Here is a 22932-nt window from a genome sequence, read left to right as displayed (position 1 = left end):
TCAGTGATTTGTCTACCGGGGATAAACCCAGTTTGATCCGGGTGTATCAGTGAGGTAATTACACTAGCCAATCTATCTGCTAAAAGGTGACCAAATATTTTGAGGTCATTATTTATAACGGATATTGGATGAAAATTTTGTGGCAACGTAATGTCTTTATGTGGTTTGGGGAGCAAAGATATATTAGCTAGTAACATTTCTTCTGGAAAAAGATTTCCTTGAAGAATATAATTATACAGTTTTGCAAGACGAGGGGCTAAAATGGAAGAAAATATTTTGTAATAAGCAGTTGAAAAACCATTGGGGGCTATGGCGGTGGAGGTTTTAAGTGATTTAATTATATTAGTTATCTCTTGATCTGTGCATGGAGCGTTAAGTGTATCAATTTGAGATTTAGATAGAGTTGGAAGGGGAATGCTGTCCAAACATGATAAAGAGGATGGGTCAGGATGATCTTGTGAATTGGATAGCAAGTTTTTATAAAAATCTGTAAAGATGTTCAAAACTTCCTGAGGGTGGGAGACCAAGTCGCCTGATACATTTCTACATTTATAGACATGAAGGGGTTTAATTGATTGATTCAGTTTTCTGGCAAACATGATCGAAGTAGAATTGCTATGTAAAAGAAATTTAGCCTTTGACCATCTAAGAGATTTTTCCGTATCTGAAGATAAAATAGTGTTTAAGGCTTTTCTCTTAATCTGGATTTGATATAAAAAAAACTGAAGAAGATTGACTATGCCTAATATATAAAAGATCCAATTCTCTGGTAAGCATTCTGATTTTGGACAATTTAGATTTATTTTTGGTGGATGCAATGCTAATTAAATGTCCACGCATAACCACTTTATGAGCAGTCCATAGGGTTGTAGGAAAAGTTTCAGAATTTATATTTAAAGTAAAATAATCAACCATGTATGCAGAAAGCTGCGGTATAACTTCTGGGGAGGACAACATAGAATCATTAATGTGCCACCTAAAAGGAATGGGAGCCAAGCCAATATGGGAGGTGGTGAAAGATACAATATGGTGATCCGACCATGGGCACGTATGTATTTCAGCAGTTGAAGAATTAGCTAACAATATAGGGATACAAAATATATAGTCCAAATGGGCATAGCTATCATGTGGATGGGAATAAAATGTAAAAGCTTTAACACCTACATTGTGAACTCTCCAAGTATCCACCAACTGGAACCTGTTCAATGAACTAGAAAGAGATTTAGAGAACGCCACAGTAGAAGGAAATATTGTACTTCTGTCTAATACAGGATGGGAAGTCATATTAAAATCACCACCTATTATGAGATGAGAAGAGTAAAAACGGTCAAGAACCTCAAAAAAGTCTTTGAAAAAGGTAGCCTGTGATTCATTGGGGGCATAAACAGAGGCCACCGTAACAAGCCAGACCCTACACATACCCTTCAGAATTAGGAAATGACTTTCAGGATCTTTATATACATTGTGTAACTCAAATACTAATGAGTTGTATATAAAGATAGCAACACCATGAGATTTAGATGAGAAAAATATGAAGTGAAACTGTCCACAGGATTTGTCAAAATATGATGGGTGATTAGAGGAGGTATTGTATTGAAGTCTTCCTGTAAAGATTCTATATCCTGTGTGAAGGTTTTGAGCTGCTTAGCTTTGTATTGTCAGCAAACACTGAGACTGAACTATTTATACTGACCTCTATATCATTTATGAAGTTAAACAGAATTGGACCCAGAACAGAGCCCTGGGGTACCCCACTCATAATTCCAGACCATTCAGAGGTACATTTATCACCACCCTTTGTACGCACCCCAGTAACCAGTTTTCTCTCCATGTACATACACTATTCTCAGCACCAACATGCCTCAATTTGTGGATTAAGCATTTATGGGGTACTGTGTCAGATGTTTTGGTGAAGTCTAGATACACTACATCCACGGGGGTTCCTTTATCCAGATTACAGCTCACCTCCTCATAGATTGCTAATAGGTTGGTTTGGTAAGAACGATCTTTTTTCTTAAATCCATGCTGGTTACTACTAATGATACTATGTTCATCAGCAAATTCCTGGATATGGACTCTTATCATCCCTCCAATAGTTTACAAACTATTGATGTTAGGCTGACTGGCTTGGAGCTTCAAGATATGCATCTGCTGTAGCTGGCCAGCTAAGACCAGTCCTAGGTTGCTAATATGGTTCATATATGTGTATACCAAACCTGCCAATAACCTGAGTATAGTATATATGTGCATATGTTAAAGCCAAAAGCAGAATCATTGCTGTAATTTATGTCTTTGATTGTTATATGACATTTTATATTCATTGTGTTAGCAGAAGCAGAAAAGGAAAATATGCCTTTAAGATTTAGTTAAAGGTGAGCCAATCACAGCCATCCTCACACTGTACAGAGCCTTAACCAATCCAAGCCAGTTTCACATTTGTGCCTGTGTAAAACTCCCTGCTAGGATTTTCTAGAGACACATGCTCACCAGACAGAGGAGGAAACAGACAGTTCCAATCAGAGAAGCTCCATGGAGACAGAGAAGGCCAAATAGGTATTTAATGCACTTGTGTGTTCCTCTGTAGTAGTAATGCAGGTAGATCTGTATGTAAAAACTGTTGTATGTGTGTTTACTTGTAGTTCCACCGAATTTACGAATTATACGAATCAAGTCACTGTAGAGTAATCATAATCTAACGAATTTATCAATCTATTGAATCAACCCAATGTAATATGAAACAAAACAAGCCATTGTAAGCCGTGTTATATGAAGAAGATTGAAGTTATTAAAGAAGTTAACTAAAGTATTCGGTGTGCTCTTTAAACCTACTGCATCCATAGAGCGGCATTGGAGGAATTACAGAGTAAAGTCAGTCTAATCAAACAAAGAAACAAACAAATTATTGCATAATTTTTCTAATGCCACAGCGCACTAAGCACCAAAGGGTGCTGCGCCTGCCACATCTGGTCCTGGTGATTTGTTCACATTAAGTTTTTTTAGACTTTCTAGTCTTTTGTTAGGGACCACTACACTGATCACTGATATAAGGGGATCCTATTAGTCAATGATGTAAAGGTCAACAATGTAAGGGAATACACTGATATAAGGGGGTCCTTCTCCCATTAGTCACCAATGCAAGGGACCAATACATTGACCAATGATATTGGGGGATCCTTCTCCCATTGGGACCACTACACTGACTGACCACTGAAATAAGGGGATCCTTCTCCCAACAGTCACCAATGTAAGGGACCACTACACTGACCTCTGATATAAGGGGATCCTTCTCCCATTGCTCACCAATGTAAATGACCTCTACACCTACCACTGATATAAGGGAATCCTTCTCCCACTAGTCACCAAATGTAAGGGACCACTACACTGATCGCTGATATAAGGGGGTCCTTCTCCCATTGGGACCAATACACTGACTGACCACTGATATAAGAGGAATCTTCACCCATCGGTCACCAATGTAAGGGACCACTACACTGACTACTGATATAATAAAGTCCTTCTCCCATTGGTCATCAGTGTAAGGGACCACTATACTGACCACTGATATAAGGGGGTCCTTCTCCCATTGGTCATCAGTGTAAGGGACCACTATACTGACCACTGATATAAGGGGGTCCTTCTCCCATTGATCACCATTGTAAGGGACCACTACACTGACCACTGATATAAGGGGTCCTTCTCCCATTGGTCACCAGTGTAAGGGACAACTACAATGACCACTAATATAAGGGGTCCTTCTCCCATTGGTCACCAATGTAAGGGACAAATACAATGACCACTTGGGATGAGCTCTGGGTTTAGTTTTCAGAGAGTAGGGATGAGACAACAGTACAAACCAAACTTTGCCTGTTCCGGTCTCGTGTTTTGCAGGAGCCGATCATCAAATATAGAAGAGACATTTCTACCACTTCTATATATATCAGTTTCCCGCTGTCACTGGTGCCTGAGGAAGACATGGATTGGTACAGCGGCCACACCCCTAGGAATCAGTGATGTCATTGGGAATCCCTGCCATGTAAGGAAGGGGGCGGGGATAGCAGTGACATCACTGACCAAATATGGTCACTGGTCACATTTGGGTAATAAGGTCCCACCATCCCTGTCCCTTCACTTATGTAGATGATGACAGTTTAGGGAGCTGTCATTGGGCTGGTGCTATTGTCGGGTACTATATACCCCATACTCATTCACATGGGGGAACGGTATATGGGGGCCCCTTGTTGTTAAAGAGGGTTTCCAGAATCCAATATGACCCCCACCCAAAGATCCCCACAGCCACCAGCCAAGGTGACAAGGTGCTATGCCTGGGGGAATCCCCCCTGGTAAGGTGACCCCCATGTTGTGGACATGTGGCCTGGTATGGATCAGGAGGGGGGGGCACACTACAGCCCCCCTCTGCACTCTGTATGGTGGGCTGTATATGATATACTGCTGACCCCCGCACTCTGCGCCGTTATTGAAGGGTGTGAGGTGTCACCGAGGAGCAATGTTCTATATTGAAGTTTGCCGTCATTGCACCGACACACACAATAGTTTTTGTTCAATAAATGTTTTATTATAATTTTACATTTAACAAGATTGAAGCATAAAAATCAGGAAATAATAAAGGAAGGAATCTGATTGGTCAGGAAGATCCCTTGTCTGGAATGTGGGGGCGGAGTCATTATTATTGGTGTACAATACAATACACAACGTGTTCCATTATTATAACAAAGTATTGTAGAAAAGATCCCAACATAGAAAATGGGGGAAAGGAGGAAATAAAGGCGGATATGAAGGGGAATCTGTGTAGGGGAACACCTTAACAATCACCACCATTTTATTCTCCAGGGCCTCTGATGTCACAGAATAGATGTTTGGGGGTTTATCTCATCTTCAGGACCAAAATCTGCATTTTCCCATGTGTGCAAAATCATGCAGAAACAGCTCTGGCAGTGAGAGGGTTAATGTAGGCTAGATGGGATCACTCTGCTGGGGTGACATTAGAGCTCCCCCTAGCTGCAGCCTGGTAATAACATTGCTGGGAGGTCTATTAATTTCTCTGCTCCATACTTCCCGTCTTTATAGAAACGTCTCCTGACATTCATAAAGAATGTGTGGAACCATTCACCTGGTGAAAGTGCATGTCCATTCCTTAGCAGATCCGGAGAGGTAAGTTTGCATGGATGGGGTGTAGGTCAGTCCTTACCCTAGATGAAATCTCTCATACAGACACAATGGGACTCATGAGACTTTATAAAGAGGAACTCCAGAAAAACAGATCAATAAGGACCTTCCAATGTTTTCTTCCCAATCAGTGTAGAAATCATAAAACCCTCCCAGCAGGTGTACAAGGCCATGAAATCTCTCACAAAGTCCATCAATGGACAATTCCTGGACAACAATCACCGTGGGACAGAATTCTGAGCACCATAAGGAGGATCCAACAACGTCATCCATCTCCACGCGTTTCGTGGTGCAGCGCTCACTTCTTCAGGAGAAATGATTCCTGCTGATCAGAGTATACACCAATAATAAAACAAATGGCAGCAGGACCATCACTGGCTGGATGGAAAGTGGAGCAGGAAAGTGGCGTCAGGTAAGTCTTCCCAGGAGTTCTGTGCTGGGCCAGCTCCCTTGTTTATGGTGGCCGGTGGACATGCTGGTGCTCGGGTCTATGACGCTTCCAGCCTACCATGGTAAGCCAGCCCCCCCTCTGTGTACTCACTTTATGTCCCCGGGTCTGCCCCTCCCCCTATTTATACGCAGATTGCACAGAACACATTGGAAGATTTGATTGATGTGATTTTCTGGCGTTCCTTTTTATAAAGTCACATGACCATTCTGTCTGTATGAGAGATTTTATCTCATGTCCATTCCTTCTCTGTGAATGGGGCTAAAACACCGATGTCATTAGGAGATTTGCTGAGCCGGGGGAATGTTTTCCATCATTACAGAGCATTTCACACTCCATTTTTTTCCTCTTCAGGCATCAATGGCCAACCCGGTCCCACACTTCATCCATGTCTTTGGTAACCTCTGATCTCCTTATGAACTGTTTCTTCCATGATGAACATCAGCCATGATGTGTGTAAAAATATGTCTTCTATGAAAAGCATTTCCCACATTCTATACAGGAATATGACTTCTCCCCATGTGAGATCTCTGATGTCTGTGATAAAAATGACTTGTTTGAAAAACATTTCCCACACTGAGAACAGGAGTATGGTTTTTCCCCTGTATGAAAACTTTGATGTGTAACAAGATGTGATTTATTTACAAAACATTTCCCACACCCAGAACAGGAATATGGCTTCTCCCCAGTGTGACATCTCTGATGTCTGTAAAGATTGGACTTCTGTGAAAAACATTGCCCACACTCAGGACAGGAATATGGCTTCTCCCCTGTGTGATATCTCTGATGTGTGTAAAGATGGTATTTTTTTGAAAACAATTTACCACACTCAGGACAGGAATATGGCTTCTCCCCTGTGTGAGATTTCTGATGTTTCTGCAGACTGGACTTCTCTGAAAAAAATTTCCCACACTCAGGACAAGAATGTGGCTTCTCCCCTGTGTGAAATCTCTGATGTTTGTGCAGATGGGACTTCTCTGAAAAACATTTCCCGCACTCAGGACAAGAATATGGCTTCTCCCCAGTGTGAAATCTCTGATGTTTCTGCAGACTGGACTTCTCTGAAAAACATTTCCCACACTCAGGACAGAAAAATGGCTTCTCCCCTGTGTGAGATCTCTGATGTGTGTGAAGACTGGACTTCTGTGAAAAACATTTCCCACACTCAGGACAGGAATATGGCTTCTCCCCTGTGTGAGATCTCTGATGTGTGTAAAGACTGGAGTTCTGTGAAAAACATTTCCCACACTCAGGACAAGAATACGGCTTCTCCCCAGTGTGAAATCTCTGATGTTTCTGCAGACTGGACTTCTCTGAAAAACATTTCCCACATTCAGGACAGGAATATGGTTTCTCCCCTGTGTCAGATCTCTGATGTATGTGAAGACTGGACTTCTGTGAAAAACATTTCCCACACTCAGGACAGGAATATGGCTTCTCCCCTGTGTGAAATCTCTGATGTTTGTGCAGATTGGATTTCTGTGAAAAACATTTCCCACACTCAGAACAGGAATACGGCTTCTCCCCTGTGTGAGATTTTTGGTGTCTGTAAAGAACGGACTTCTGTGAAAAACATTTCCCACACTCAGAACAGGAATACGGCTTCTCCCCTGTGTGGGATTTCTGGTGTCTGTAAAGATCAGACTTCTGTGAAAACAAATTCCCGCACTCAGAACAGGAATACGGCTTCTCCCCCGTATGAAATCTCTGATGTGTGTGCAGAATTGACTTCTCTGAAAAACATTTCCCACACTCAGGACAAGAATACGGCTTCTCCCCCGTGTGAAATCTCTGATGTTTCTGCAAACTGGATTTCTCTGAAAAGCATTTCCCACACTCAGAACAGGCATACGGCTTCTCCCCTGTGTGAGATCTCTGGTGTCTGTAAAGATAGGACTTCTCTGAAAAACATTTCCCACACTCAGGACAGGAATGTGGCTTCTCCCCCGTATGAGATCTCTGATGTGTGTGCAGACTGGACTTCTCTGAAAAATATTTCCCACACTCAGGACAGGAATACGGCTTCTCCCCTGTGTGAGATCTCTGATGTGTGTACAGACTGGACATCTTTGAAAAACATTTCCCACACCCAGGACAAGAATACGGCTTCTCCCCCGTGTGAGATCTCTGATGTGTGTGAAGATGGGACTTCTGTGAAAAACATTTCCCGCACTCAGGACAGGAATACGGCTTCTCCCCTGTGTGAGATTTCTGGTGTCTGTAAAGATAGGACTTCACTGAAAAACATTTCCCGCACTCAGGACAGGAATACGGCTTCTCACTTGTGTGAGTCTTTTTATGCCTATTAACAAGGAATCTGGAATGAAAACATTTCCCGCACTCAGGACAGGAGAAGCTCTTCCCTGTTGGAAGGCCAGCCCGGTACCGCACAGTCTGAGGTTCCTCAGGATACGAGGAATCCAATGGTCCATCTACACTGGGTGGTGCCGGATGAACATTGGAGGGAGCCGGGTTTTCTCCTGGACTATACTGTGTGATGTCCTCATCTTCTACTTTCCAGTCTGGAGACAAAGTGAGACAATCCTCGGAGGTTTTCCTCATCTCCTGGCCATGGACTAAAATACAAAGACAAAGAGGATTACTAGACAGGAGTTGATTGGTTCCCCCAAACCAGGACTCTGCCCACATCAGGCAGGTTGGTCTCTGAGGAGCTTACAATTCCACCCTCAAGGGAACTAGGAAATGGCTCCTCTGATCTCCTACCAGGTCATTTCTTTATTCATGGACCTTAGTCAGAGAGTGAGGAAACAACCAGAACTGTCTTTTATAGGAGGGACAGTGATGAGGGGATTATAGGACGAGGGTCCCCACCCCCTCTATCACTCATCACCATCTTCCCAACACAAGAAGTACTGCACTTCCTTATTTAGTCCATGATTTAGTCATGAAGAACAGCGGGGCTGAGCCCCACCAGAGGTCAGAGAGTGAGGATGGGGGGAGAACAACCAAGATGAAGACTGGACTGATCCCGAAGACCGCCATCATTGGGGTATTGACTCCTCCCTCATTATCACTTTCTGTTTAAGGGTCCAAAGTTGGAGGATGTTATCACATTATTATCACCATGTAAAAGTCTGTGCTCCAATCACATCATCCGATATAAAATGTCCAGCTGGGAGGAAATGGGTGTAACAAAAGAGAATTCATATTATGTGTATATATAGCAGTGGGGGGAGGGGGAGAGCAGAAGTCAGGAGTATGTAATGTACAACAGAGTATATAGTGCAGGGGTCAGGAGTATGTAATGTACAATATAAATTATATAGTGTAAGGGTCAGGACTCATAATATTGGTATTCAGCAATCAGTGGTGGCCTAGATGTCCACATGAGACAAGCTGCAGAGGTCCCACACCACCGCCTCCCATCTAGGTGGATCCTTCGTACTGCTCTCTCCTTTACAATAAAGTCTCCTCTTACCCGGTGATGTGAGGGGCGGCTGATTGTCCATCATGATGTCCTTGTAGAGATCCTTGTGTCCTTCTAAATACTCCCACTCCTCCATGGAGAAATAGACAGTGACACCCTGACACCTTATAGGAACCTGACACACACAATGATACAGTCACCATCCAGACACATCCCTTGTCTGTTACTGGAGAATGTCCCAGAATTCCCGGCACCGCTCACCTCTCCTGTCAGCAGCTCCATCATCTTCTTGGCAACTTCTAGAATCCTCTGTGTCTTCTGTCTTGTAGGGATCAGGGATGGAATTGGGGGGATGGTGATGGGATTCTGGATTCTCGAGGATCTTGTGGTCATACGATGAGATCTCCTTCTGGTGTCATTGTCGGTAGATTTCTTCATGACTCCTGTACAGTTCTGTGTGATACAAAGAGGTCTTACCTGTCCATAATGGACAACAAGAGGAAGTACTTGGCATAGCAGTGTCCAAGGTTTGGTGAAAGGATTGGTGCAAAGCTGAAGGTTTTGGTTCTGTTAGTCATGATGCCATCAGGTGGTCTGACATTGAGCTGTACAATAGAGAGGGTCTGCATCCCTCACACAAGGGCGCTCAGCTCCTTACTATGGAATTTAGGAGGTTTTTGGACATGCATTTAAACTGAGAAATGGGGGCAGAGATGTCATTGTTGAGGATCATTTCTGTCCCCAGCAGGCTGAAACAAATGTGAGGTTGGTGTTGCTCAGGACGGGGCTGATGGGGTCACTTCAGTTACAGTTTCTGCTGGTAAACATAAAGCAGTAGATGGCAGTGCTTGTCATGTCATTGCACTAATGCTCCGAGTTTAGGCAACAAGATTTGTGAGCTGACAGCTCTTATGTCTAGGGACCACTTGGACCTTCTTGTAACTACGGAGACGTGGTTCAAGGATTCAGATGACTGGGACGTAACTATACCAGGGTATACACTATACAGGAAAGACAGAGTAGGGGGGAGGGGAGGTGGAGTTGTCATATATGTCAGAAATAGCATAGGGATAACATTATTCAAACAACAAATGAAATGCTGGAAACCCTCTGGGTCTGCCTTCCAACCAGAGAGGGATCTTCCCTTAGATTTGGTGTCATATACAGACCCCCAGGACAGACTGAAGATTAGGAGGACTTCTTGATTGATGAGATAACACAAATGGCAATGAAGGGGGAGGTTTTCATTATGGGTGACGTCACCACGCCTGACATTAACTGGAATTCTCAGACTGCTATTACAAGCAGGAGCAGAGATGTAATGAGAGCACTGAATGGGGCTTCTCTAAAACAGTAAAAAGTCCAACCCAAGGTGATCATATTCTAGACCTAGTACTGACAAATGGGGATCGACTGTCTAATGTTGAGGTGGGAGAAAACTTGGGTTCTAGTGATCACCAATGTCTTTGGATGATATTAAAATAAGAACTGAAAAATCACATAAAAAAACTAAAAATTTAGATTCCAAAAAGACGAGTTTTGGTGAAATGGGTGAATCTCTAAACAATGAGTTGAAAGGTTGGAGTAAAATGACCGGAGTAAGTAATCAGTGGGCACTGTTAGAGTCTACCATCCTGGAGGCAACTAGATTATATGTCAGGCAAGTTAGTAACAATAAACAAAAGAGAAAACCAATATGGTTCACTAAAGAGAGAAGTAGGATAGTAAAGGAAAATAAATCATCATATAAGAGATTCAAGGAAACAGGAGGTGGAGGTGACAGAGAAGAGTATAAAAATAGACAAAAGGAGGCCAAACACATTATCAGCGCTGCCAAAGCACAGAAAGAGGAGGAAATTGCTAAATCTATGAAGAAAGGAGATAAAACATTTTTAGGTACATTAGTGATAGAAAAATACGATGGGATCACTAAAATGAAAACTGGGCACAACACCTATGTTGAGGGAGACCTGGATGTAGCAAACCACTTAAACAATGACTTTTGTCATCTCAGAAATAAATTATACTAACAATAATAAGTTGGGAAATCATATTGGTTCCAGTAATGATGGATCATTTTTAGGATTTCCGGAGACAGAGGTAGCAGAGGAACTGGCTCAGTTAAAGATTAATAAATCAATGGGCCCTGATGGATCATCCCAGAGATCTCAGAGAACTTTGAGGTCTAGTTGTTGGATCTTTTTAATCAATGCCTTCTAACAGGAGAAGTTTCCCATGACTGGACAGCTAATGGTGTACTGATCCACAAGAAGGGCAGAAAGGTAGAAGCCGGCAATTACAGGCCACTGAGTCTAACATCGGTGGTAGTCATGTTAATGGAATCACTCCTGAAAGGAAGGATTATTGATCATCTAAAAACACACAACTTGCTGGATCCAAAGCAGCATGGCTTTACTGAGGGCAGACCATGCCAGACTCATCAGATTGGATTTTTTTACTATATCACCAATGTTTTGGACCAGGGTGGTGCTGTGGACATGGCATATCATGATTCCAGCAAGGCATGTGATACAGTTCCTCATAACGATCTAATACAAAGGCTGGACAATCTAGGACTTAGCCCTTGGGTGGTTCAGTGGATGTGCAGCTGGCTAAAGAATAGATACCAGAGTGTGGTTGTAAATGGGGTTCACTCAGAACAGAGAGCAGTCACTAGTGGTGTCCCCCAAGTTTCTGTACTGGGTCCTGTTCTATATGTAAATTATAGAACTAAAGGGTTGTTGGGTAAGGGGATGTCTCTTTGCTAATGGCACAAATGTGTGTAATAGGGAGGATATCCCTGGAGGTGTCTGTAACATGGAACAGGATCTGGCATTGCTGGAAGATTGGTCAGAGAAGTGGAAATTTCAGTTCAATGTTTCTAAATGTAAAATAATGCACCTAGGGAAAAAGAATCCTTTGAGAGAGAACAACATTGGGGGTACAGTGTTGGTCAGCACTACAGAGGAAAAGGACTTAGGGGTACTTATTTCGGATGATTGCAAAATGAGCAGACAGTGTGGCCAAGCAGTGGGGAATTCTAGGATGCATTACTTATGGCAGGAGGAAGGAGGTCCCAATTCCTCTATATATATCTTTATATCACTAGAGGGGTCACCGGCGGGAGGAAGGAGGTCCCAATTCTCCTATATAGAAATTTATATCACTAGAAGGGTCACCGGCGGGAGGAAGGAGGTCTCGATTCTTCTATATAGATCTTTATATCACTAGAGGGGTCACCGGCAGGAGGTCCTGATTCCCCTATATAGAAATTTATATCACTAGAAGGGTCACCGGCAGGAGGAAGGAGGTCTCGATTCTTCTATATAGATCTTTATATCACTATAGGGGTCACCGGCGGGAGGAAGGAGGTCCCGATTCCTCCATACAGATCTTTATATCACTAGAGGGGTCACCGGCAGGAGGAAGGAGGTCCCGATTCCTCTATATAGATCTTTATATCACTAGAGGGGTCACCGGCAGGAGGAAGGAGGTCCCGATTCCTCTATATAGATCTTTATATCACTAGAGGGGTCACCGGCAGGAGGAAGGAGGTCCCGATTCCTCTATATAGATCTTTATATCACTAGAGGGGTCACCGGCAGGAGGAAGGAGGTCCCGATTCCTCTATATAGATCTTTATATCACTAGAAGGGTCACCGGCAGGAGGAAGGAGGTCTCGATTCCTCTATATAGATCTTTATATCACTATAGGGGTCACCGGCAGGAGGAAGGAGGTCCCGATTCCTCTTTATAGATCTTTATATCGCTAGAGGGGTCACCAGCAGACAACAGAGGAGAGCTGGTTGGATTTCAGATTGACATTAAAGCGCATTTGACATATAATACTTATAGATCAAAATGGGAGGGGAGCGTGCTCGCTAGCTGGTGGAGGATTCTTCCAAGTCACGTGTGGAATATATGCTGATTTGAAGATTTTTCTGCATTATAGAACTTGATTTTTCCTGCATTTACGGACATTTATTCACAGACTGTCATTGTGTTGAGGGCTCAGCCGGGTGTGTGTTTAATGGAATATTATTATCTTTATATTTTGTGTGCTTTGTTATATACAGTATCTCCCAGAAGTGAGTCCACCAATCACATTTTTGTAAATATTTGCTTCTATCTTTTCATGTGACAACACTGAAGAAATAACACTTTGCTACAATGTGACGTAGTGAGTGTACAGCTTGTATAACATGTAAATTTGCTGTCCCCTCAAAATAACTCAACACACAGCCATTAATGTCTAAACTGCTGGCAGCAAAAGTGAGTCCACCCCTAAGTGACAAGGTCCAAATTGGGCCCAATTAGCCATTTTCCCTCCCGGATGTCATGTGACTCCTTAATGTTACAAGGTCTCAGGTGTGAATGGGGAGCAGGTAGGTTACATTTGGTGTTATCGCTCTCACTCTCTCATACTGGTCACTGGAAGTTCAACATGGCACCTCATGGCAAAGAACTCTCTGAGGATCTGAAATAAAGAATTGTTGCGCTACATAAAGATGGCCTAGGCTATAAGAAGATTGCCAAGACCCTGAAACTGAGCTGCAGTACGGTGGCCAAGACCATACAGCGGTTTAACAGGACAGGTTCCACTCAGAACATGCTTCGCTATGGTCAACCAAAGAAGTTGACTGCACATGCTCAGCATCATATCCAGAGGTTGTCTTTGGGAAATAGACCTATGAGTGCTCCCAGCATTGCTGCAGAGGTTGAAGAGGTGGGGGGTCAGCCTGTCAGTGCTCAGACCATACGTCGCACAATGCATCAAATTGGTCTGCATGGCTGTCATCCCAGAAGGAAGCCTCTTCTAAAGATGATGCCCAAGAAAGCCTGCAGTTTGCAGAAGACAAGAAGACTAAGGGCATGGATTACTGGAACCATGGCCTGTGGTCTGATGACACCAACATCAACTGATTTGGTTCAGATGGTGTCAAGTGTGTGTGGCAGCAACCAGGTGAGGAGTACAGACAAGTGTGTTTTGCCTACAGTCAAGCATGGTGGTGGGAGTGTCATGGTCTGGGGCTGCATGAGTGCTGCCGGCACTGGGGGGCTACAGTTCATTGAGGGAACCATGAATGCCAACATGTACTGTGACATACTGAAGCAGAGCATGATCCCCTCCCTTCGGAGACTGGGCCGCAGGGCGGTATTCCAACATTATAACGACCCCAAACACACCTCCAAGACCACCACTGCCTTGCTAAAGAAGCTGAGGGTAAAGGTGATGGACTGGCCAAGCATGTCACCAGACCTGAACCCTATTGAGCATCTGTGGGGCATCCTCAAACAGAAGGTGGAGGAGCGCAAGGTCTCTAACATCCACCAGCTCCGTGATGTCGTCATGGAGGAGTGGAAGAGGACTCCAGTGGCAACCCGTGAAGCTCTGGTGACCTCCATTCCCAAGAGGGTTAAGGCAGTGCTGGAAAATAATGGCGGCCACACAAAATATTGACACTTTGGGCCCAATTTGGACCTTGTCACTTAGGGGTGGACTCACTTTTGCTGCCAGCGGTTTATACATTAATGGCGGTGTGTTGAATTATTTTGAGGGGACAGCAAATTTACATGTTATACAAGCTGTACACTGACTACGTCACATTGTAGCAAAGTGTCATTTCTTCAGTGTTGTCACATGAAAAGGTACAGTCAAATATTTACACAAATGTGAGGGGGGACTCACTTCTGGGAGATACTGTATATTATTATTTATGCCTTGATATATATTACTCAGACTATTTGGTGTTGCCTAGCAGGACATCCATTGTTTTTGGATCTTTTCATTCCCTTGTGTTTGGTGATTCTCTAGGTATGCACTTCTATCACCTTAGTTAGGGGCTCTGTCAGATGTTTACTTTATGGTTAGCTTTAGTGAGTAGCGCAGCACTATTTATCTCTCCATTTATTTTGTAGTGTTGTGGGAACGCAGTTTGGTGTTTGCAGACACTCTTAGTTCACCATATTAGGTTTGGCAGCACAAGAGGATTTTTTTCTTTATTTGACCCCTTCATTACACTCACCTCTCCAGTCAGCAGGCTGAGGATCTCCAGGGTGAGCTTCAATATCGCCTCATTCTGGGGAAATTCCTTCCTTACAATCTTCCTGAAAGTCTGCTGATCGTCCATCATGACGTCCTTGTAGCGATCCTTGTGTCCTTCTAAATACTCCCACTCCTCCATGGAGAAATAGACAGTGACACCCTGACACCTTATAGGAACCTGACACACACAATGATACAGTCACCATCCAGACACATCCCTTGTCTGTTACTGGAGAATGTCCCAGAATTCCCGGCACCGCTCACCTCTCCTGTCAGCAGCTCCATCATCTTCTTGGTGACTTCTAGAATCTTCTGCATGTTGTGTCTCTCAGGGTTTAGGGAGTCACATGGAGGCACTGTGATGGTCATATGATCACCTGACTTCAGAAGAGGAAATCTCTGTATTGAAGAACCAATAGGAATATCATGTTAGACTCCCAGAATCCTCCTCACCTCTCCGGTTAGGTCTGCGTTTTATTAATAGAGATAAGAGTGATGTCATGTGACCTCCCAGAATCCTCCTCACCTCTCCGGTCAGGTCTGCGTTTTATTAATAGAGATAAGAGTGATGTCATGTGACCTCCCAGAATCCTCCTCACCTCTCCGGTCAGGTCTGTGTTTTATTAATAGAGATAAGAGTGATGTCATGTGACCTCCCAGAATCCTCCTCACCTCTCCGGTCAGGTCTGCGTTTTATTAACAGAGATAAGAGTGATGTCATGTAACCTCCCAAAATCCTCCTCACCTCTCCGATCAGGTCTGTGTATTATTAGTACAGATAAAAGTGATGTCATGTGACCTCCCAGAATCCCCCTCACCTTTCCGGTCAGCAGGTAGATGATCTCCAGGGTGAGGTTTAGTATCTTCTCAGTCATGTGACTCCGGTCCTCCTCCATCCTCATTGGTGCCACCATGTGATCTATACAGGTCTCCTTGTAGATGGATAACTTTGGGAAATGAAAGTAAGAATGATTTGGATGGTATTGGTCACACAATAATAGGATGTGGATGTGAGGGGGGAATAGGAGGGTTGCTGGACATTTAAAAACTACTGCCCCCATGGGAAGACATTTAGTCTGAAAATGTTAGCATTTGCTAATAGCATTTTACATCTTGGAGGTCCTGGGACCCACTTGACCTGCCATATCGAAAATTCCTTTTTTATGTTGGGTTTATTTGGTCTCTGAATTGGTTTTGATGAGTTTTAAATCTGCAGACAATGAATGATAAATACGATCCTTCCTTTGACTTGTTTGCTCTGAGGCAGTGCTGTGAGATCAATGTTGGGTTATCACAAGGTCTGGATAATTGGCAGCCTGCTGACTGACAGGAGTGATGCCACTGTCACTCTCTGCAGTAAGAAAAGGGATTGGATTGGATAGCAGGAGGATGCTTCTGGTGGAGTAGATAGCTGTGGGGGAGGAGTCTGTTCTCTTCCCTCCAATGACAACCCAGTTTGGGTAGGAGAACAGCAGAAGGGAGGGGTTAGTTCTCTTCATTTCCAAGTATACTGTAATATCCAGGACATTGTACAGAGAGGTGGTGGGTTCCTGGGGCTCTGAATTCCAGCAGCGGGCACTCCCAGAGCCTGTGTCATGGGAGGTATTGGAGTGTCTCCTGAAGATGTATAGCACTGACCCCTGACTACGTTTTAGTCAATAAGGCACCAACAGACCTCCTGTAGGAACAAGTGCCCACCAAGGGGCGAAGCACTGCCCTCCTTCCACTTGGTATCTTGGAAAATAATGAGATGCTAAGAAGGTGAAGGTTGCCTTCCTTTCCTTGCTGGAGTTCTGTAAGGAGGTCTGGAAAGTAAATACAGGTGGGAGAGCAATCACCAAGAGCCCCCCTCCCTACCTGACAACCTTTTCTTCCCTCAGAGCCCTGCTCCCTACCAACGCTATCCACGCAGATTCCTTCAGCTACTCTACCCCCTTAAAGCCCTAGAACTCCACTGCCCCGTTAGGGGAACTAAAGTCCCTCATCCTCAGTATCCCCTGAGAGACCCCTCAGCTCCTATACTTTCCTCGTTACTCAGTTTTCCCCCCTCTGACACCAATGATGGAACATATTCTACATGGCAGGCTGGGGAATGTTTCCTTCCTCCTGACCAGCAATGTAAGGGGCTCTATACTCCATACTCCTGACCCCGGCACTCCATCATTGTGTTGGCTGCATAGTGTAATGATTGCCCATTGGCTGCCTGTGTAGTGTAATGATTACCCATTGGCTGCCTGTGTAGTGTAATCATTGCCCTTTGTAGGCCATGTATGGTCAGGATGGTCCTTGTCTTGTCTATTTATTGTCAGTGCTGTTTGTTTAGAGGACCATATTACTAGAATTTACCTCCACAATGAGGAGAATGTTCCGGCCCCGGAAGTGGGGGAATGTTCTGCCCCTGAAGGGGTTAATCTGGGTTCCCACACTATATATGTGTGTATCATCTGCTGGAGATAAAAGACGTCACAGTGACTATGGAGGAAGAGGACGGACATGACTATGGTGGAAGAGGACGGACATGATGGGGGGTTACTGGATGTATATAGGAAATAGCATCTTTTTACCTCCTCTGCTGCCACTTCCAGCAATGTCTCCTCTCTACTTCCTCCCCCAGAACTTCCCATTTATATGTGACATCATGTCCTGTCTGTATTCCATAGAGACTTCCTGTCTGGGTAGAAGTGAGATCACCATCTTGTCCAGTTTATAGTAATCGCAGCCCCGAGAAATGTCCCATAATAAACATTCTAGCATTGTATCTACCTTACAGGGATACCACAGAAGTTCAAAAATAAAAAAGTAATAAAAAATAAATTGAACTCTTATGCAGCCAAATGTTTAACAAAGATATTTCTGTACATATAGAAAAGTCTTAAAGACACAGAACACAAGATAAAAACAAAGGTATGCATAATAAAACAGAGATCTCCAAAACTGATCCTTTGGGTAAAAAGAAAATGCAAAAATACATCCTAAAGTATTAGAATATATATCAAGCCACTCATAATGAAGATGTTAGACATAAATGACAAGGATGTAATGGTCACAGAGGAATGGTGGTGGAGATCTCTCAAAGTAAGAACACTTCCTTGAATGGTTCTATAAATAAAGAATGAATCCTGGAGGGAATAAAGCTGTAAAGAAATAAATAATATATAAACTGGGCCATCCACTTCATTCATAAAGACATTGTGATTGGAGATCTTCTAGATCACATAGAAGGAGGACTCATCGATGATTTCATACATTTGTTTGGAAGGATAGAACAATCCTCAGAAAGGAACATGTAGGATGACAGGAAAGGCTCCTGACTGGTGAGATCCTCCAAACATAATGATGACATCCATGAACTGGAGCGAGCTCGTTGGGGTGATAAAGCCAATCTGGAAACACTGTGTAGATGTTCTCCAAGAACTCAGCACACTCCAGGTGTGGAGAAAGTCTCCAGGTGGGTTTAGCCTGTCATTTATCATAGGTAGAAGTGTCCACACATGGACTTCCACAGGGACCCCCGAGACTACATATAGAACCTGTACAGTGTGCCCTGTAATGAATTCCTTCCCACCAGGCCTATAGCAGAATGACAGATACAAAGCATCAAACAAGGGCACAACAGCCTAGTGCATTACCTAGTGATATACTCACAAATGACAATGATGTAAAAGCTCATCATAAAGAACAGCAATATCCAGTCTGCCTGATGTGGTGATCCCCACAGAAACACTGGACCTCCAATAGACTAACATGTTTCGGGGACTTGCCCCTTCCTCAGAGCCTGCATGCACAGTGTCTGTAACCTCTTTATAAATGGTCGGATATCAAGTCAAAGTGCTGCAGACGGGTTGTCACCTCCTCACTCAGAGGCAGGGACAGCGCCAATGAGTACCATCTACAAAAGCATAGAAGTCTATGAATGAATGATAACGATGGATGACAATACATGTACACAAGTCTTTGTGAAAACAGTGAAACACACAAAGGACACGGTATAAAATCTGCGTGAATGGTACACCGTGACCAAGGAAGACATGCGCATGTGTAGAATCAATCAAATATGTCACACGTATGTACTGTACCACCTACCATGTATATGTACATCTTGTGCTGCATCTACGCCAACCTCCATGTGCACCACAGTGGGCAAATAAGATCTTTCAAAAGGGGTGAGAGGGATAAGTACCATAATGATGCCCATGATCACTGTGACATAAATGTAAGATTCAGGTAGCTGAGATGTGATGTGATCTGTAGAAATATGGAGTTGTAGATCTCGTCTCATGTTATTATAGATATTTCTATTATTAATATACAGGATTTATATAGCGCCAACAGTTTGCGCAGCGCTTTACAATATAATAAGATAAGTGTTCAGTATTCAGTCAGAGACATTTGTTCACCAATTATCATCTGAAAGGACAGAGCAGCTTTTAGGCTGGAGGTGACACCTAGATGTCAATAAAACATTGTCACCTATGTAGCCAGAGTTTGCCACCTTCTTGAAATCTAAAAGAAGGGCTCCAGCCATTTCAGCTTTGGGAAGCAGCAGGAGACCAGGAGTGGCTCCGATTTGTCTGCCAGCTCTAATTTATATCCACAGATTAGAGGAATCTATTTCATCTCTCATAAAAGCCAAAATATTAGTTGCAGAGAGATGGAAATACTTCTTTCTGATTGGACACACTGTAGGCTCCATCTAAATGTAAAAGTGTATTTGTAGCCTCTGTAGAATCCACGAGAAATGCAGAAAATGGTTATATGGTGCCTGACTGCAACAGCTGAACAGTGACTGGTACTGTCATGATCGGATTGATGCACTGGTGTCGGAAATTCTATCCCTGACTTGGTGATTCAAACTGTTCCTGGTCCAATTGACTGTACCAGAACCCAGAACGTCCTGTGGTCTGGTACAGGAATACCCCCCAGGATTTATTGGTCAAAGGCTAATGTCCAGCCTACGTCCATATTTCAATAAATTGAGGACCCTGAGATATGGACGGAGTGATTTGTACAGAGCCAGTTCTATTTGACTGGCGAATCACAGACTTTCTCTGACTTGCTCCAGTCGCAGGATAACTCTTGGTAAAAGTTTTATTTCTGTTTTTATTCCCTTTTATTTTATAGTGAATAGCCAATTGTGTGACTTTTTGTATTTTCTGTAACTGTTTTTTCTTTGTACATATTTTATGCACCACCCACTTTTGGGATATTAAATCATAAAATTAATAAGTGACTTCTGGGTACAAAGCTCGGGCTCATATCTCCGGAGAGATTATTGTGTCTATATATACTCGGTCTAAGTTCATTGCCAATCTGTATGCAATTGCAGTGTGTGTTGGCAGATTGCATGCAGATTGTAAAGTAGCAGATCTGTCAGATGGAGATCTGTGGGTGTGTGGTGGCCCAGATTAACTGTTGGGTGGTGGCAAGCTACCGTTTGTTGTGTGTCTGGTGTGGGGGTGTGAACAGTGGAAGAGTGATTAACACCGGGGTTCTAGCTTGTAGGATAGCTGGAGGAATCCTAGAAGGGTTTACCAATTGCTAGACTGCTCCCTAAGCCTAGAGTGCACCAGATTGAATGTAAGATTTGTATCTGCCTGTGTGTGGTCAGCTAGCTGGATTGCAGTGGAGTCTCCCTCTACTGGTGACCAGAGGCAGTGCAGGCTGTGAAAGTGTATCATGGCAAGTCTTATATCCTCAAAGTCCCCCTCATTCCCTCTTTACCTCAGTCACGGACCATACCTTGGGTATCTATCACCGTGGGTGTGTGTTTGGTCCATGACACTGTATTAGAAATGGCTGTCACCACAGGGACACTTCAAGTAAAGCTAGTACAAAACAAAGAAGGAAGGAGGAATGGTGTGAATTGGCCCTTAGACACAGCTTTGGTTCCAGCTGACACAGCACAGCTCAGGGAAAGGTTGTACATAGACATGATCAGGACAATCTTTCATGGTGTAAGGTCCATCGCCTCTTCTTACAGTCATGGGACCAGGGGGTCCCAGAGGACAAGGACCATTCCCTGCTACAGGGCTCCAAGTACTCATCAGTGAGGGACACTCACTTCCAGAGACTCTTCACTCTCATCCCGGACTTCACTACCAGAAACTCTCCGCTCTCATCCCCGACTTCACTTCTAGAGAAGAGAGGAGGAAACTCCAAGTTCTACTGGGAGAAGAGGTGCCAGTGGTAGAAATAGCCACACAACATGTGACAGCATGCCACAGACTGAGAGGGACAGGAAACACTGAGGACCTAAAAATCCTTTACATGGACTCTTCCCCTATACTTCCTTATACTGATCCTTATCCCCTCCCCCTCCCCTATACCCCCTTATACTGCCCTTTATCCCCTCACCCTCCCCTATACCTCCTTATACTGCTCCTTATCCCCCCTCCCCTATACCTCCTTATACTGCTCCTTATCCCCTCCCCTATACCCCCTTATACTGCCCCTTATCCCCTCCTCCTCCCCTATACCCCCTTATACTGCCCTTTATCCCCTCACCCTTACCATACAAACTGCTTTGGCAATGTTAAAATGTTATTTGGGGCACAGTCTCTGATGGGGGTGCTGCTTCTGACGGAGTGCGGCTTCGAAAGAGTGCGAAGCAGTTAAACACAGCAGTTGAACTAAAGCAGGAGAAAGACACAACAACAGCAAGAAACTCTACTGCATGCTGGACAGACTGCAAGCAAACACCCTGGGAAACATCTCTTACATGCCTGAGTCCCACTCTGTGTACCTTTATGTAATACACTCCTCTTCATACTACTATCCTCTGTTCCCAAATCTCATTTCTTTACCCCTCTGCTCCACCCCAAAACCTGCACATCTCCCCCTCATTGCTATCATCTCCCTACTACTGCTCTCATCACCCCCCACAATGCCTCTTCTACTCCTTCTCATTTTCCTCTCCTCCATTCCCAAAATCCATTCACTATATCCCTCTGCTCCTCCTAAACATTTGTATATTGTGTCCTCACTGCTTCCTTCGCCCCTCTATGGCACCCACCACCTCCTCCTATTATTCCACTCTCCCACTGACCCGAACACCTCCACTAGGAGTTTCTCACGCTCCTGCACATCCCGCTCCCATGCCACCTTTCTCACCCTTCTCCTCCTCCTAGCCGCGGGAGACATCTCCCCGAATCCTGGCCCTCCACCTCCCTCACCCGCACAACACCCTCCCGCCGCCATGTCCTACCGCAACCTAGTATCTGTCCCCCTGCTCCCTAAAATCTCCCCCCCGTTTTCATGTGCACTCCTGAACGCCCGATCGGTGTGCAACAAGCTTACCGCCATCCACGACCTCTTTGTTTCCCGCTCCCTCAACCTCCTGGCGATCACGGAAACCTGGATCCAGCCCACTGACTCTACCTCCCCTGCTGCACTCTCCTATGGAGGTCTCACCTGGACCCACTCACCCAGACCTAACGGTCGTAAAGGTGGTGGGGTTGGTCTGCTCCTGTCACCGCGGAGCACCTTCCGAGTCCTCCCAAACCCCCCCTCCCTATCCTTCTCCTCCTTCGAGGCCCACTGCGTCCGACTATTCTCCCCAACCCCCCTGAAGATTGCTGTGATATACCGGCCTCCTGGATCCATACCCCGCTTCCTGGAAGACTTCTCCTCCTGGCTACCCTTCTTCCTCTCCTCTGAGCTACCCACCATCATTCTTGGGGATTTCAACATCCCTGTCAACCTCGACAACCCGGACACAGCCCGTCTCCTCCACTTAACCTCCTCCTTTGCACTTGCACAGTGCATACAATCCACCACCCACTCCGACGGTAATATCCTTGATCTTGTCTTCTCCAACCGCTGCGCTCCCCACAACCTCACTAACACCCCCTTCCCTCTCTCTGACCA

General features: G+C 44.4%; 2 protein-coding genes across 2 annotated transcripts in view; both read right to left on the bottom strand.

Moving 5' to 3' along the window:
- Positions 1-4550: 4550 nt before the first annotated feature.
- LOC149460770 (uncharacterized) overlaps positions 4551-22932 on the bottom strand; it is a 93077-nt gene continuing 74695 nt past the window's right edge. Inside the window, 1 exon segment of the mRNA XM_089679238.1 lies at positions 4551-7913. Coding sequence (XP_089535364.1) covers positions 6074-7913 — 1840 coding nt within the window. The 3' untranslated portion in view covers positions 4551-6073.
- Positions 9087-15240, bottom strand: LOC149460772 (uncharacterized). Its single transcript, XM_089679315.1, has 2 exons — positions 15047-15240; positions 9087-9473 (listed from the first exon to the last, which is right to left on the bottom strand). The coding sequence occupies exons 1-2, from the start codon at positions 15203-15205 to the stop codon at positions 9186-9188; spliced, it is 447 nt and encodes a 148-aa protein (XP_089535441.1). The 5' UTR covers positions 15206-15240; the 3' UTR covers positions 9087-9185.

This window comes from Staurois parvus, unplaced genomic scaffold, assembly GCF_062004578.1.
Source record: "Staurois parvus isolate SC_StPar_1 unplaced genomic scaffold, SC_StPar_1.0 ptg000221l, whole genome shotgun sequence".
NCBI classification, from domain to species: Eukaryota; Metazoa; Chordata; class Amphibia; order Anura; family Ranidae; genus Staurois; species Staurois parvus.
The sequence above is the reverse complement of the archived record's forward strand: the minus strand, read 5'-3'. Positions and strand labels throughout refer to the sequence as shown.

Coding starts and splice junctions, on each gene's coding strand:
- LOC149460772 (XM_089679315.1), bottom strand. CDS start 15,205: ATGGAGGAGTGGGAGTATTTAGAAGGACACAAGGATCGCTACAAGGAC. Junction 9,474..15,046: donor TCAGCCTGCTGACTGGAGAG/GTGAGTGTAATG, acceptor TGTATCACACAG/AACTGTACAGGAGTCATGAA.